Here is a 13241-nt window from a genome sequence, read left to right on the forward strand (position 1 = left end):
TGCGGGGCGGAGTCCTCCCCGGGCCTGGACGGGTGCCTGGTTGGGTCAGCCCTGGACGCGTTACCGTACTCATGGCTGTGTGGACCTTTGGGGGCCGCCTTGGCCTGCGCCGGCGTCTCGGCGGGTGCAGGCTGCTGTGTTCCCGTTTCCAGAGCTTTGGCCCTCAGGGTGGGGAAGACGGGGACAGGTGAGTTTCAGGCTGGGAGAGTAACTCAACACGAGGTGTGAGGAGAATAGTTATTTTGTTTCCGTGGGCATGTCACACTGATGACGTGCTCTCTGTGGCCTGACGTCATCGGGGTCAGCATGGCGTCAGAGGTCAGGATTTCCTGCACAAGTTTTAAGGCAGTCCAGCAGGAGTCAGTCGGGGCAGGGGATGCCCTTGTGGGTTTTGTCCAGCCTCCCAGGCAGTTTATTTGGATTACAATTAAGATACCAGGAAGACATGGTAACACTTTGAAACTTGCATCAGGACTCACAGACTACCATGAGCTCATAATCAACGTTTCCGGTCCAGTCCTCTGACTTTCCAACAACCTTGAGAATTCACATTTTACTTTTAAGCTATATATCTAAGTTGTGCACTGTTTGAAAATGGAAGACTCCTGAGGGCTCTGGAGCAAGAACTGGGAATGTGGCCTGGTGGTACACTGTTTGCCTAGCTTGACCAAACAAAGGCTAGGTAGTTCAGGCTCAGGCCTCAAAAAAAAAAAATGTTTTTAAGTGAAAATAGCATTTTTGAAATTCCATTTTGACAGTGCCTTGATACTCAACACCTTAGAAAATGCAAATGGCCTGGTTTTCTTTCCCCAAGAAGCTGTAACTTTGTGGTAAAGGGTTGGGGTTAGGGTAGATGAGAAGCAAGAGTTTGGGGAGGCTAATGGTCCAGGTCAGGTTTACAGTAGAGGAGTTTTGGATGTGAATCCCAGCCCAGTCACTTCCTGGAGATCTAGGAGGCTGAGTCTTTGTGGGCTCCAGTTTCCTCAAAGGAGAAGCAATGGGAGAAGGTGAAGAGCAGTTTGAGGAGCTAGTGACTTTAGTCCACTGTGGAGCGCGGGCTACGTGGAGTGATTGGATGGTCCTTTTAGCCAGTATTTGCGAAGCATCTTCATTGAGACATGCACTACAGCAGCCACTGTAAGGGTAGAGGCAGGGACAAGAAGCTGTCTAGAAGGTTCAGCGGGGAAATGGCTGACAAGAGATTGCCATCCCGAAGGCAGGTAAGTGCTGCCACCGAGGTTGCAGGCCGAAAGCTGGGCATCATTCGCCAAGGTGCACCCCATAAACCATTCTCACTTAACCATGTCTCTGTGTCTGTCTCTCATCAGACCGCAGCCATCCTCGAAGGCAGCCAAGGTCCCCAAGATTTACACCAAGACAGGAGACAAAGGTAGGCCATGTTGCAGCCACAAGACCGGTCTGAATTTATGCCGTAAATGTGAAGCCACTTGAAAAATGCACTATTAAGTGTTCAAGACAAGTTGTAAGGAAGCCGGGCATGGTGCACACTTTAACCCCAGCACTCAGGAGCTGAGGTAGGAGAGTCGCAAGTTCAAGACCAGCTAGGGTGACGTATCCAACTCCAGGCTACACTACATAGTACAACTCTGTCTTGAACAAAGGGAATGACACGTTGTGGGGTTGGAAGTGGTACAGAGCCCACCTAGTATTCTGAAGGCCCTGTGCTCAACACCAGAACCAAAAAAGCTAAAAAACAGTGCAGGACAGTGTAAGGACTCTGGGTCATGGGTGAGAGAGATGATTCAGGGGTGAGCCTATTCCGTGCTTCCCAGCACCCACAGTGGGTGGCTCAAACCTTCCTATAACTTCACCTCTAGAGGGATCCATTGTCTCTGAGCTCTGTGAACACTTGTACTAACGTGCATATCGCATACACAAACATGCATACATACACGCACACACACACACACACACACACACACACACACACACACACACACACACACACATGCATGCACACCATAGCCTCTCTCTCTGCATAGCCCTGCCTGTCTTTAAACCTCATTCAGTAGACCAGGCTGGTCTCGAACTCAGATATATGCCTGCCTCTGACTCCCATGTGCCAGGATTAAAGGTGTGCCACCACCACCCAGCCTAAATTTAAAAAATGTAGGGGGCTGGAGAGATGGCTCAGCGGTTAAGAGCACTGACTGCTCTTCCAGAGGTCCTGAGTTCAATTCCCAGCAACCACATGGTGGCTCACAGCCATCTGTAATGGGATCTGGTGCCCTCTTCTGGAGTGTCTGAAGACAGTAACAGTGTGCTCATATACATTAAATAAATAAATCTTTAAAAAAAAAAAAGTAAAAAATGTAAAAAGAACTTTTTAGCCTATTTGGATTAAAACATGTAGCGGTAGACTTGGTGGCCCAGACATGTTGTCCTGGTACTCTGGAGGCAGAGGCAGGAGGATCACAGTAAGTCTAAGGCCAGCCTGGACTACATAGTGAGAGCTTATCTCTAAAGAAAAGAAAAAAATTGTGTATGTATAGTGTGTGTGTGTGTGTGTGTGTGTGTGTGTGTGTGTGTGTGTGTTTTGTATGCCTGGACTACATAGCAATTTCTAGGCCAGCCAGGGCCACATAGTGAGACTTTGTCTCCAAAGAAAAAAATAATGAGTGTGTTTTCAGATTTGTCTGATAGGTTATCTCTTTGGGACTTTTAAAATTGCAATTTATTTAGTGTGTGTGTGAGTGTGTGTGTGTGTGTGTGTGTGTGTGTGTGTGTGCGCGCGCGCATGTGGGTTATACATGCCTATATCCCAATGCATTTGAGGTCAGAGAACAGCTTGGAGAAGATGCTTCCTTTCTTCCACCATCTGGTTCCCAGGGATTAACTCGGGTCATCAGACTTGGCAGCAAGTGTCTTTACCAACTGAGCCACCTTGCTAATCCTGAAAGATTTTATCTTTGTCTGGAAGCCAGGAGAGAGATTTGATTCGTGGGAGAGGGAAATACACAAGAGTTCAAATACTTTTCTTCTATTTTTTTTAATTGCCTTAATATTTATTAAATACCAGATATAATAGTGATAGAGAAATAGACAACTATGGTACCATTTTCCGAAATTTAAGACCCTTCATAGGGTCAAGATCGTTAATAGTGATTGTGTTTGGGTTATATCCTTTCATACTCAAGTACACACACACACACACACACACACACACACAGAGGACATACTTACCCTCACTGAGCTGTATGCAAACAAAATGTCAGAATGTAAATGTTTTGTCTGTCGCCGGTGTGTTCCCAGAACGATAGAAATCGAGTAGAAGTGACAGGTGGTGGTGTCAGTGCTACACCAGACAGGTTCAGGGACAGCCTCAGGTCACTCACAGATGGGGCACTGGGCTCACTATGGCCCAGCAGTGGAATCCCATAATAGCTGCTGGACAGGGTGAGGCTTATGCTGGACGGCACAGGGTCAGAGTTAGAGAAGGGGAGCTTCGTTCTGGATCTGACGAGGTTAGGAAGCAGGACTACTTCTGTAACTGAAGGCACTCAGTGATCTTTCTTAGAAGGTTGGAAAGACAGAGGGGTGCTGGGGACTGTGACAAAGATGCATCTGCCTGGTCGCTTTTGCTTCTTTGGCTAAGACACATGACAGGAGCCGGGACACGCAGAGGTTAGATACCACAGGCGCCTTATTTCTTAAACAAGAGGCTTCATTGGTGGTTCCTAAGCTAACAGCATGCCAGGAAGAAGAGAGATAACCTTGGTGGCAGTGACAAAAAGGACACTTCATGCTAATAGTGTGTAGACATACATGCAGATTAAACACCCACAGACAGGAAATAAAAAGAAAATAGTTTAAGTATATCGGGGGAAAAAAATCTTTCTTTAAAGGTTTGCTTTACTTTGATGTGTATGAGTGTTTGCCTAAGTGTGTGTTTATGCGACTCACGCATGCCTGGTGCCCGTGAAGGCTGGAAGGAAGCATCAGACCCTGGAACTGGAGTTACAGAGGGTTGCAAGTTACTCTATGGGATACCGGGACCTGAGTCTGACCTCTGCAAGAGCTGCTGGTGCCCTTAACCACAGAGCCATCCCTCCAGCTCCTGACCCACCTGATGTGGAATATATTTAATCTCAGTCAGGGGCCCCTTCCCCTCCTTGGATTATTCAATTCCCAGATAAAAGACACACCAGACCTTTAATTTATTTGTTTATATTTTTTAAAGATGTGTTTATTTTATGTGTGTGAGTACACTGTCGCTGTCTTCAGACACCCCAGACGAGGGCATCAGATCCCATTACAGATGGTTGTGAGCCACCATGTGGTTGCTGGGAATTGAACTCAGGACCTCTGGAAGAACGGTCAGCGTTCTTAACCGCAGAGCCACCTCTCCAACCCAAGACCTTTAATTTATAATAAGCCTTTATCAGCACTAAGCTGGGCGGATATCTACCTTCCATGCTGTTAGAATTTCCTTTCCTATCGATAACCCCGAATTACTACGTACTGGGCTCCATCTGGGCTGCCCTGAACTCCAATTGGCCAGACCTCATGACCATGATTTTAGGATTCTTACCCCATGGCATCTCCTCTCTGTACCTTCCTTTCCCTCCCCCTCGTGGTTCTCCTCAGACTCCAAACTCAGGAACCCCAAGCCCCGCCTCTCTCAGTCCTGCGCAGCTATAGGCTGTAGATGTCTTTATTCACCAGTCAGGGATAACTTGGAGGGCAAGGTCACAAAGTGTCACTTGGGTCTACACTCGGACTCTCGAGTCACTGGGGCAACCAGGTTTTAGGGGCCAGTACTGAGCATTACAATACAAGCAGTGTCAGACCAACACACTACACTCACCCCCCCAGAAGCCCCCAAATCTCAGTGTGCTGAATATCTCCCCCCAGGGCTTTCCAGCACCTTCACGGGAGAAAGAAGACCTAAAGACGATCAAGTATTTGAAGCTTTGGGGACCACGGATGAACTAAGCTCGGCTATTGGGTAAGTGGGCCTCGATGTAGTTAGCGCCGGGCATCAGCCGTGTGACATTCTCAGCTCTGCCGGAGGGTCCTGGAGGTTGCCCTTGATGGATCTGTGCGAGCTGTGGCTATGAGAAGTCAGGTCGCACAGATCTGCTGGTCAGCTCCGTGAGCTACAGAGTATAGGTCTGTCCCTGTCACCTATGTGTGGGAAGTTTGTTTCCTCTTCTGTTCTACCTCACGAAGGAACTCCTCTTCATCCTTGAAAGCCCTTCCTACTGTGAGCAGGTTAACGTTGGCCTCTGGTGTGCTGTTGAGGTCTCTATCTCCTTGGACAGACCCCAGGTCTCCTGCTCCCTGATGGAGCAACAGGACCAGCCTGCCTGTGTAGAAAGGACGGTTGACTGGGAGTAGTGACTATGATAAAGGCGCTTCAGGAAGCAAATGCCCCTGTCCACGTGTTCTCTTTGTCAGCAGGAAGAGGCAGCCATGGCTGGTGTAGCTTATTAGCACGGCTCCCAGATCACTGACAGGGACTGATTCTTCCTCGTCCTAGGTTTGCCATGGAGTTGATCACAGAAAAAGGCCACACGTTTGCCGAAGAACTTCAGAAGGTAAAGTCAGTTTAGCCTACAATGGGGCCTCTGTCTCTGTGGCCTGAGGTGTCACCGGCTTGCCGTGGCCTGTTGCCTCTTTGCATCACAGTAGCTAATCACTCTTAAGAACTATGCTATCCTCATCTCGGAAATAAGGACACATAATCCCCAGCGAGGTGAGGGCTGTCGTGTGAAGGGTGACTCTGCTCTCCAGGGGGTGTGCAGCAATCCTGGAGGATACCTGTGCTCTAGCTCTGAGAAAGCCCTGGTGCCAATATCCTACATTGCCAAGGACAGCCCAGGGCCAGGGGCCACAGCCCAGGCTGAAGAACTCAGGAGCCCGTGAGAGTCTCAGCCAGGCGGACGTGTGCCTGTTAACGCCACCCTTGAGATCCAATGGGATCTACTTAGCAGGGTCACTCTAGGATGTGTGGGAGGCTGAGGTCGCCCAAGCTAAACTGTAGTCTGGTTGGAGCCTGCATGGGTCCCAGGAGTGACAAGTGTCCTCCCTGAGTCCTCCCACCCCGCTGACCACTGCCCACCATAGGCTATCCTTCACTTGGTACATTTGGTCCTGTGACTCCAACTGTCACTATAGAGAAAGAAGAATGCAGGGTGCCTCTTGGCCAGAGCTTAGCAGACCCTTTCCTCCCTCAAGCCCCGCTCAAGAGGTTTCTGGTGTTTAGAGTTAGGACAGTTGGGGGACACAGCCCAACAGGCCCAACCCGTTCCACCAACGACCTTTCTCCTCACCCTTGTTCCCAGATCCAGTGCACTCTGCAGGACGTCGGCTCCGCCCTGGCCACTCCACATTCCTCAGCCAGGGAGGCTCACTTAAGTAATTCCCAGCCTGCTCGGGGAGTTCCTGGGGTCTTGGGGTGAGGGCTGCCCCCCCCACCCCAGTACTGCCCACTGGGAGCCTGGGCCCCAGAGCTCTCTGGCTTGGGAGAGAGGTTACCTTCAAAGCCGATGGGAGTGGGACACCCATGCAGAAGGAAGGAGCGTGTCCCGGGGGGTCTGGTGACATTTTTACATTAGTGCCTTTCTGCCCTTGACTCCTCAGAGCACACGGCTTTCCAGGAAGAGCCTATCTTGGAGCTGGAACAGTGGATTGACAAGTACACCAGCCAGCTCCCCCCACTCACGGCTTTCATTCTCCCTGTGGGTATCGAGCGGCGGGTGTGTGTGTGGGAGAGGGGGCTCAACCTGGGGGCGGCGGAGTGGGTGCAGTGACAGAAACACGGGCTTGCCGATAGACCCAACTGTAGCTTTCCCCAGTAACAGAGCCACCCCCCAGCACTCAGCTCCTGTCAAGGGCAGGGCCTCAGGGATATGCCTGGTAGGGCTCTGGGAGGCAGGAGACTGCCCATTGTGGAGCAGCAGTGGCCAACACTCACACTCTCTCTTTCAGTCTGGAGGCAAGAGCAGTTCTGCCCTGCACTTCTGTCGGGCTGTGTGCCGCCGGGCTGAACGACGGTAAGGACCCCAGAGCCTGGTCACATCTGAGCCACCGACCCTTCCCTGGGTGTCTTCGTTGTGCCCTGTCCTGAGTCCTGTATCTGGAAGGGGACTGTGGTGCCGCTCAGAGGCCAAGCAGAGTTTTCCCTGCTCTGAGAGCCACAGGCTCCCTAGGGTGGGGGGCTGAGGAGGACACCATGCAAGGACCTCGAGAAGCCAGCAGAAAGCACTACGAGGGGCCCTGTGGTTGAGTGGGGGGGACCCCAGAGAATCTGTCCACCTCTCAGGGGCTCCTCACAACAGCTCCGGGAGTCAGGAGCAGGTTAGAGAGATTCTGTGGCTGCTCTGGGGAGGTCCAGCGGACTCTCGGATCACAAGCCTTTTTCCTTCACAAAAGACTCTTAAATCCGGACATTCCCAGATGCATCCCGGGTGACCAAAAAAACGTGTGGGCCTCCGGAGAAAAAGAGTCATTTGTTCAAAGTCACCCGCTCAACAGGGCTTGCCGTGTGAGTAGTGCAGTTTAGCTCAGCAGCGCAGACAGAGCTGGTGTCGTCGCACATTCAGTGCGGCAGACAGTCCCCGGCCGGCAGTGACCAGAAAACTCTCGGTGAAGAAACCGTGCCAAGTGGGAAGTGCCGGCAGGCAGGACTAGACATGAGACGTCTTGGGCTGCTGGCCAAGTGTATATAGTCTTGGGTAAGGCCAAACCCAGCACCCCCAAGGCTAGCTCAGGAGAGGACCAGATTGGATCAGGCAGCGCAGGAGGCCAAGTAGATGCCCACAGCCAGGAGTGGGACCTCCAGGTAATTAGAATCACAACTTAGAACAAGGAGCTCCTTGGGGATTAAGGGATCAAACCCCCTCCTTCAAGGACTAGAGGTTTATAGCCCTCCCCACGAAGGAGCCCAGGCCAGCTACCCTCAACTTGCCTGCTGTGCCTCCTCCTTTCCTGGCAAGGCCACGTCCTGTATGACCAAGGTAAGGGGGCTGGCTGAGGCAGTGGCGGGCACCCTGTCTGGTTTGTGCCTGTCAGGACTGGGTTTGAATAGTGAGGTCAGGCGCCGGTCTGTGTCCCAGGCTCCCGTGCGTTAAGCCTCGCTCTGTAACCTGACTGTGTGTTCCATCTTCACAGCGTGGTGCCCCTTGTCCAGATGGGAGAAACGGACGCAAATGTGGCAAAGTTCTTGAACAGGTGCCTAAGTGGAGTGCCTCGGGTCTGTCTCACCACCTGGGACTCGTGTGGGGGTCATAGCATTGCAACGAGCCCTAGAGCAGCCATGACTGAGCCCCAGGCTCTGCCATGTATAGCGGAGCGTGCTGGTCCCAGGTAGCCCTGTCCCACTCTAAGGTCAGGCTCTGCTTAGGAAATGCCTGTCAGAGCCAGGAGAGGCAAACGTAAAGAAAACGGTCAGGTGGTCTTAGGGTATGCTCATGGAGACTGCTCCCAAGGGCCTCCATGATGGCCCATGGAGTCGCCCAGCCAGCGTCTCTTCCTGAAATGCTGACCTCAGGCCTCAGTGCTCTGAGCATGGCTGCCGCAGGAGTGCGTGGCCCTGCACTCGCCCTCTGCCCTGCAGCCATGCTTCTGGTCTTCACTGTAATCTGGCTCAGATGCAGCCAGTGTAGGCCAGGCAGGAGCCCACGAGCTGGTGGAGAGCTTAGGGAAACATGGGGGCTGCACCCCAGAAGCTGCCTAGCAAGACAGGGAGTGACCCTGCAACACCTAGCTATGGGGTTACCCATGTCCTGTGTTACCCCACCCTCCCACCCCAGGATAAAGACTAGCTTGAATCCTCATAGAATCCTCCCTTCTGGGTGGGATGTCACCCAGGTCAAGTGAGAAATGGCTCCCTTTAAACTCAGAAGCAGCAACCCTGGGGATACCTGCTGACCCTACAGTGTTATGTGGGTCAGGGTAGGCTGTGCCTTCCCTGCAGGTTCCGGGGAGTCACCAAGAAGGCAGCACATGCTTGCCCCAGGAACATGAGGCTCAGAAGGGCAATGGCAGGGCAAGTCTTGTCTGACAGCTGCTCACGGGCCCCTAGAGTTAGGAGTAGAGAACCAGATGTGTGCGGAGCTGGGCTTAGGGTAGCGGGCAAGCAGGAAGGCGTGACGAAGTGACAGATGCTTGCTCTGAGCCTCCAAGGGGTCAGAGCCTCAAGAGGACCTCAGGCAGGTGTGATGTTGTCTCGAAGGCTCTCCTTTCTCTGCAGAAGGCCTCCTGCCCCGAGCCCATCACTGCTGGGTCCGAGGAAGAGCTAGGGACTAGGCCTCTGTCATGTGTGTGACATCAGCAGTGTCTAGAGACAGTGGGGGTCATAGTGGGTGCTGGGTGTCACTACTTAGTATACAGAGACCGAGAACGCCATTGACCAGCCTACCTGCACAGGAGAGCCCCAGCCACGAAGACGTTGGGAGCTCCAAGGTCACGACCCACCTAAGGCTTCTCTAATCGAAATGTAGCTCGGGAAGAGCAGAACCTGGAGCTGGGTCGACCTGCAGGCTCCTGGGCTGGCGCAGTTCTCCTGGGTTGGCGTACCTTTCGGGCTACTTCATTGGGTTCTATTATCTACCACCAACCCCTCGACACTAGGTAGGAGAGAAAGAAGGTTAAAGAGAATTGGGCGCAGACCTCCTCAGACTACTTCTCACTGGGTGGGGGTGTCAGGTTCCTTGGGGCAGGTCCAGTCTCTGTCGTCAGGATATCTCCAACCTGCAAAACAGCAACTTGGCAGGAGCGGCGGCCACAGAGGCTCTCGGGCTTTGCCGTGTACACCCACCCTCTCCAGAGTCCCCAGAATTAAACTCTGCAGCTGGCAAAAATGACACACACATACAACATACACACAACGCACAAACACACACACACCACACACACACACACACACACACACAACATACACATAACACAGACACAACACACACGAAACATACACACAACACACAGACACAACACACACAAACACGTACACACAACATACACAACACACACAGACACCCACACAACACAAACACACACACATACAACACAACACGCAATACACACACACACTCACATACACACGGAGCACGAGACGATCACAGTCAGCGGCTGTGGACAAACTGAAGCAGCCTCATATCCCACACCTGGGATTACAACAAAAACATTCACTTAAGAAACCAGAGCTCACCACACTCCCGAATTCCAGACGCAGCGTGCCCGTTGTTGCGAGTATAGAAGCCCCTTAGGAAGTGGTGGCCTAGAGTCCCTGCCCTTCCCACCCTGGGTGTACCATAGCCTGTGCCACCAGCATTCCATTCACCCATCCTCCCTGAAAGCAGGCAGGGGCCAGCTAGCACCAGCCTGTCATCTCACGGCCTTCCCATTGGTTCTCTCTGCCCTCCAGACTCAGCGATTACCTTTTCACGGTAGCCAGGTATGCAGCCATGAAGGAGGGCAGCCAGGAGAAAATATACAAGAAGCGTGATGAGTGAGGCGTGAAGACATGGTGGGCCAGTGGTCAGCTCCAGACAGTCATGCTGAGAGCGGAAGCAGGCATGAGCTACAGACCCAGCATCGCCTGCCTTGTGCCCAGCCCCCTGCCCTCAGGGACCTCTGAGACTCCTGGCTTATCACTTCAACTGAGTTCCAAACGGCAGGAAGCAAGGTGCACTGGAGGCTACAAAGGGGACGGCGGGCCACTTGGATTTGAGAATGAACGTGGGGAAGGTTTGAACCGTGCACTCGGGCTGTGTGTGTGTGTGTGTGTGTGTGTGTGTGTGTGTGTGTGTGTGTGTGACACACAGAGAGAGACAGAGTGTGTGCATTGCCAACTCAGGCTGTTCAAGGACTTGGAATGTACCAGAGGCCCCTGGAATGTAATTGTGATTTACTTGCGCCAGTGGGGCTTTAAATGTCACATTTATAAAGGGAAGGCAGGCAGACTTGAGTTTAGTCACCTCTGAGCCGCCCATCACTGCCACAGTGTCGGGGAAAGATGCAGGTCCACAGGGGCGCAACTCCGAGAATCTTTTCCATCAGCGCAGGAGGCAGGCGGTCCTCCCCACCCCGGGCAGTGGCGGAATGTGGTCTTCAGCGTGGCACGAGCTCTCTTGTTCATGCTTCCGTGAGCCACACCACAGCCGGTCTGTGCTTTCGTGAGCCACATCATGCCTGTGTTACTCCGCCTGCCACCACTGCTTCCTTTCCCCTTGACGTGACATCGCAGTGACACCCGTGACCTTGGGAAGAGGGATGTTTATGAAAGGCCGGAGGCAACCCTGAGAACCTCATGGTAGCCAGCGACTTAGGAAGGGTAGGTCTGAGACACCCCAGGACTCAGCTCAGCGATCGTCTCTTCCCTGTGCACATCCTTGGCACACCCTCCATGCTAGGTGTGGGTGGACCGGCCCCTCTAGCTGTCTTGTTGGTCAGTCAGCAAGCCTTTGATTCCAGCCGTGCATCTTCTGGGTCCTGTGAAGGGCGGATGCCCAGCAGGGAGGGACACCCCTAGGAGGCAGTTCCTGCAAGGACACTGCAGCCACCGGGGTAGGGTAGTGAGGCACGGATTGGACAGAGTTGGTGCTGTGTGTGCAGAAACGGAGGCAGGAGCTTGGTCTGGGCCTGGCCGGGGAAGCCATGTTCCAAGAGCTTACAGCAGCCCCGCCACTCTGCCTACAGCTCCAGGTCTTCCCCAAAAAGGGGAGTGCGAACTCAAGAGCATAGGAAGCCACGCCCCTAGCCTATGCCCGACCGCCTTCCAGACCCACGTGAGCATGTTGAGTGGCGCTCAAATGTCGATCCCCACCTTCAGGCTCCAGGCATTGCCTAGCCTTGTGTGTACCACCCTGGGCCTCATGGGGTGATCCCCACTACGTGCTAACAAGCTTCAAAACCTTCTTTAAATTGTACCCATTTATCACTGATCTCTTCACCCCTTTCATAATTCAACCCTTAAAAATATAGCAGGAAGGCTTTCTCTCCTTTGAAGTTTTGTAGAAAGCGCTTTTATTGAGATACAATCCACCCACCAAAAAGTTCCTCCTTTTAAATGGGACATTTCAGTGGGTTTTAGGGTATTGCCACCCCATACCTCACATCCAAGAAGATGCCCCTAGTCTGGGCTCACCAGAACAGTATTCACCAGCATTCGCAGAGGTGAATGAACCCATCTGTGATGTCCGACCTGCTACCAGAGGGCCCAGCTTGTACTGGATCTCACCTGAGGCTCACAGTGCCGGGGGTGGGGAGTTCACGTTTCTACAGGAAAGGAAACTGAGACTCAGAACTGACCTAGGCTGTGGCCACGTGACACCCCGCCACCACCGAGCCCACTGGTACTTGACAGTAGTTTTAATCACGACCTGGGCTGCGGCAAGCATCGCCAGGCGCTGACAGATTGCTGTCGCATTTCTCAGCCGAGTCTCCCTTAACTGATACTTCACGGCTATTGTTAATGTGCGTTTCTCATGGAGTAATTTTCAGAGCCTGAACTTGTAGCACATCCCAATGATAAACGTCCCCGGTTCCAAGTCCCCTGTCAGCTGCAATGTCACCCTTACCTCCTCCCCAGCACCTCCCGACAGCCCATCCAGTTTTACGATCGCTCTGTCCCAGCGATCACGGCTGAACCTTTAAGAATCCGGACGCATTTCAAGTTTAATTGAATAAAATTCTTTGTATAATAAATTCCACATGAATGCTACATAAATCAGAGTCTGGAAGGATTTGTGGCTCATCTCTCTCCCCAGACGGGGTTTGAGGATCCTGCTGGCAATGCTGTGCCCAAGCTGGTCCTGTCTTGATCTCCGAGAGGAATAAATTTGCCTTTGGGGTTCTGGCAGGGGGCATGGCTCCCACTTTCGGGGCCCAGAGCTGCTCTCTTGGGTCCTCCTGGAGGGTGGCACTTTGTCCAGGCAGGGCAGAGGGCAAACAGATGGGGATCTGGGAGCTTTGGGGAGGGGTCTCAGTCACTTTATGGAATCGGAGGCCCCAAAGCCATCAATCAGTTGGCACTGGAAAAGCTGTGCACATGCCCTTTGGGGTGGTGTGCGTGCTCTGGTTGATTGCCAAGTTTACACGCGTCCCAGAAGTCCGTGTAATCCCAGGGTAAGATTCCCATGCAAGCTGGACGCCGTGGTGCATACCTGTTGTCCCAGCCACATGCAGGGCTGAGGTAGGTGGATGGCCTGACAGTTTGGAGATTTAAGGCCAGCCTTGGCAACGTAGCCCTTGTCTCAAAACAAAACAAAACAAAA

At 52.7% G+C, this 13241-nt stretch overlaps 1 protein-coding gene across 1 annotated transcript; it reads left to right on the forward strand.

Annotated features, from left to right (window-relative positions):
- The first annotated feature begins 32 nt into the window (after positions 1-32).
- Positions 33-10708, forward strand: Mmab (metabolism of cobalamin associated B). Its single transcript, XM_032887048.1, has 9 exons — positions 33-187; positions 1329-1390; positions 4876-4969; positions 5504-5561; positions 6309-6381; positions 6607-6704; positions 6955-7019; positions 8137-8196; positions 10391-10708. The coding sequence occupies exons 1-9, from the start codon at positions 72-74 to the stop codon at positions 10476-10478; spliced, it is 714 nt and encodes a 237-aa protein (XP_032742939.1). The 5' UTR covers positions 33-71; the 3' UTR covers positions 10479-10708.
- The last annotated feature ends 2533 nt before the right edge of the window (positions 10709-13241 follow it).

Source organism: Rattus rattus, chromosome 16 (assembly GCF_011064425.1).
Source record: "Rattus rattus isolate New Zealand chromosome 16, Rrattus_CSIRO_v1, whole genome shotgun sequence".
NCBI classification, from domain to species: domain Eukaryota; kingdom Metazoa; phylum Chordata; class Mammalia; order Rodentia; family Muridae; genus Rattus; species Rattus rattus.

Bases quoted from the DNA above. Each gene is read 5' to 3' on its own strand.
- Mmab (XM_032887048.1), top strand. From the start codon at position 72: ATGGCTGTGTGGACCTTTGGGGGCCGCCTTGGCCTGCGCCGGCGTCTC. The intron at 6,382-6,606 runs GTAATTCCCAGC...TTGACTCCTCAG, and splicing joins AGCCAGGGAGGCTCACTTAA to AGCACACGGCTTTCCAGGAA. The intron at 6,705-6,954 runs GTGGGTATCGAG...TCTCTCTTTCAG, and splicing joins TCACGGCTTTCATTCTCCCT to TCTGGAGGCAAGAGCAGTTC.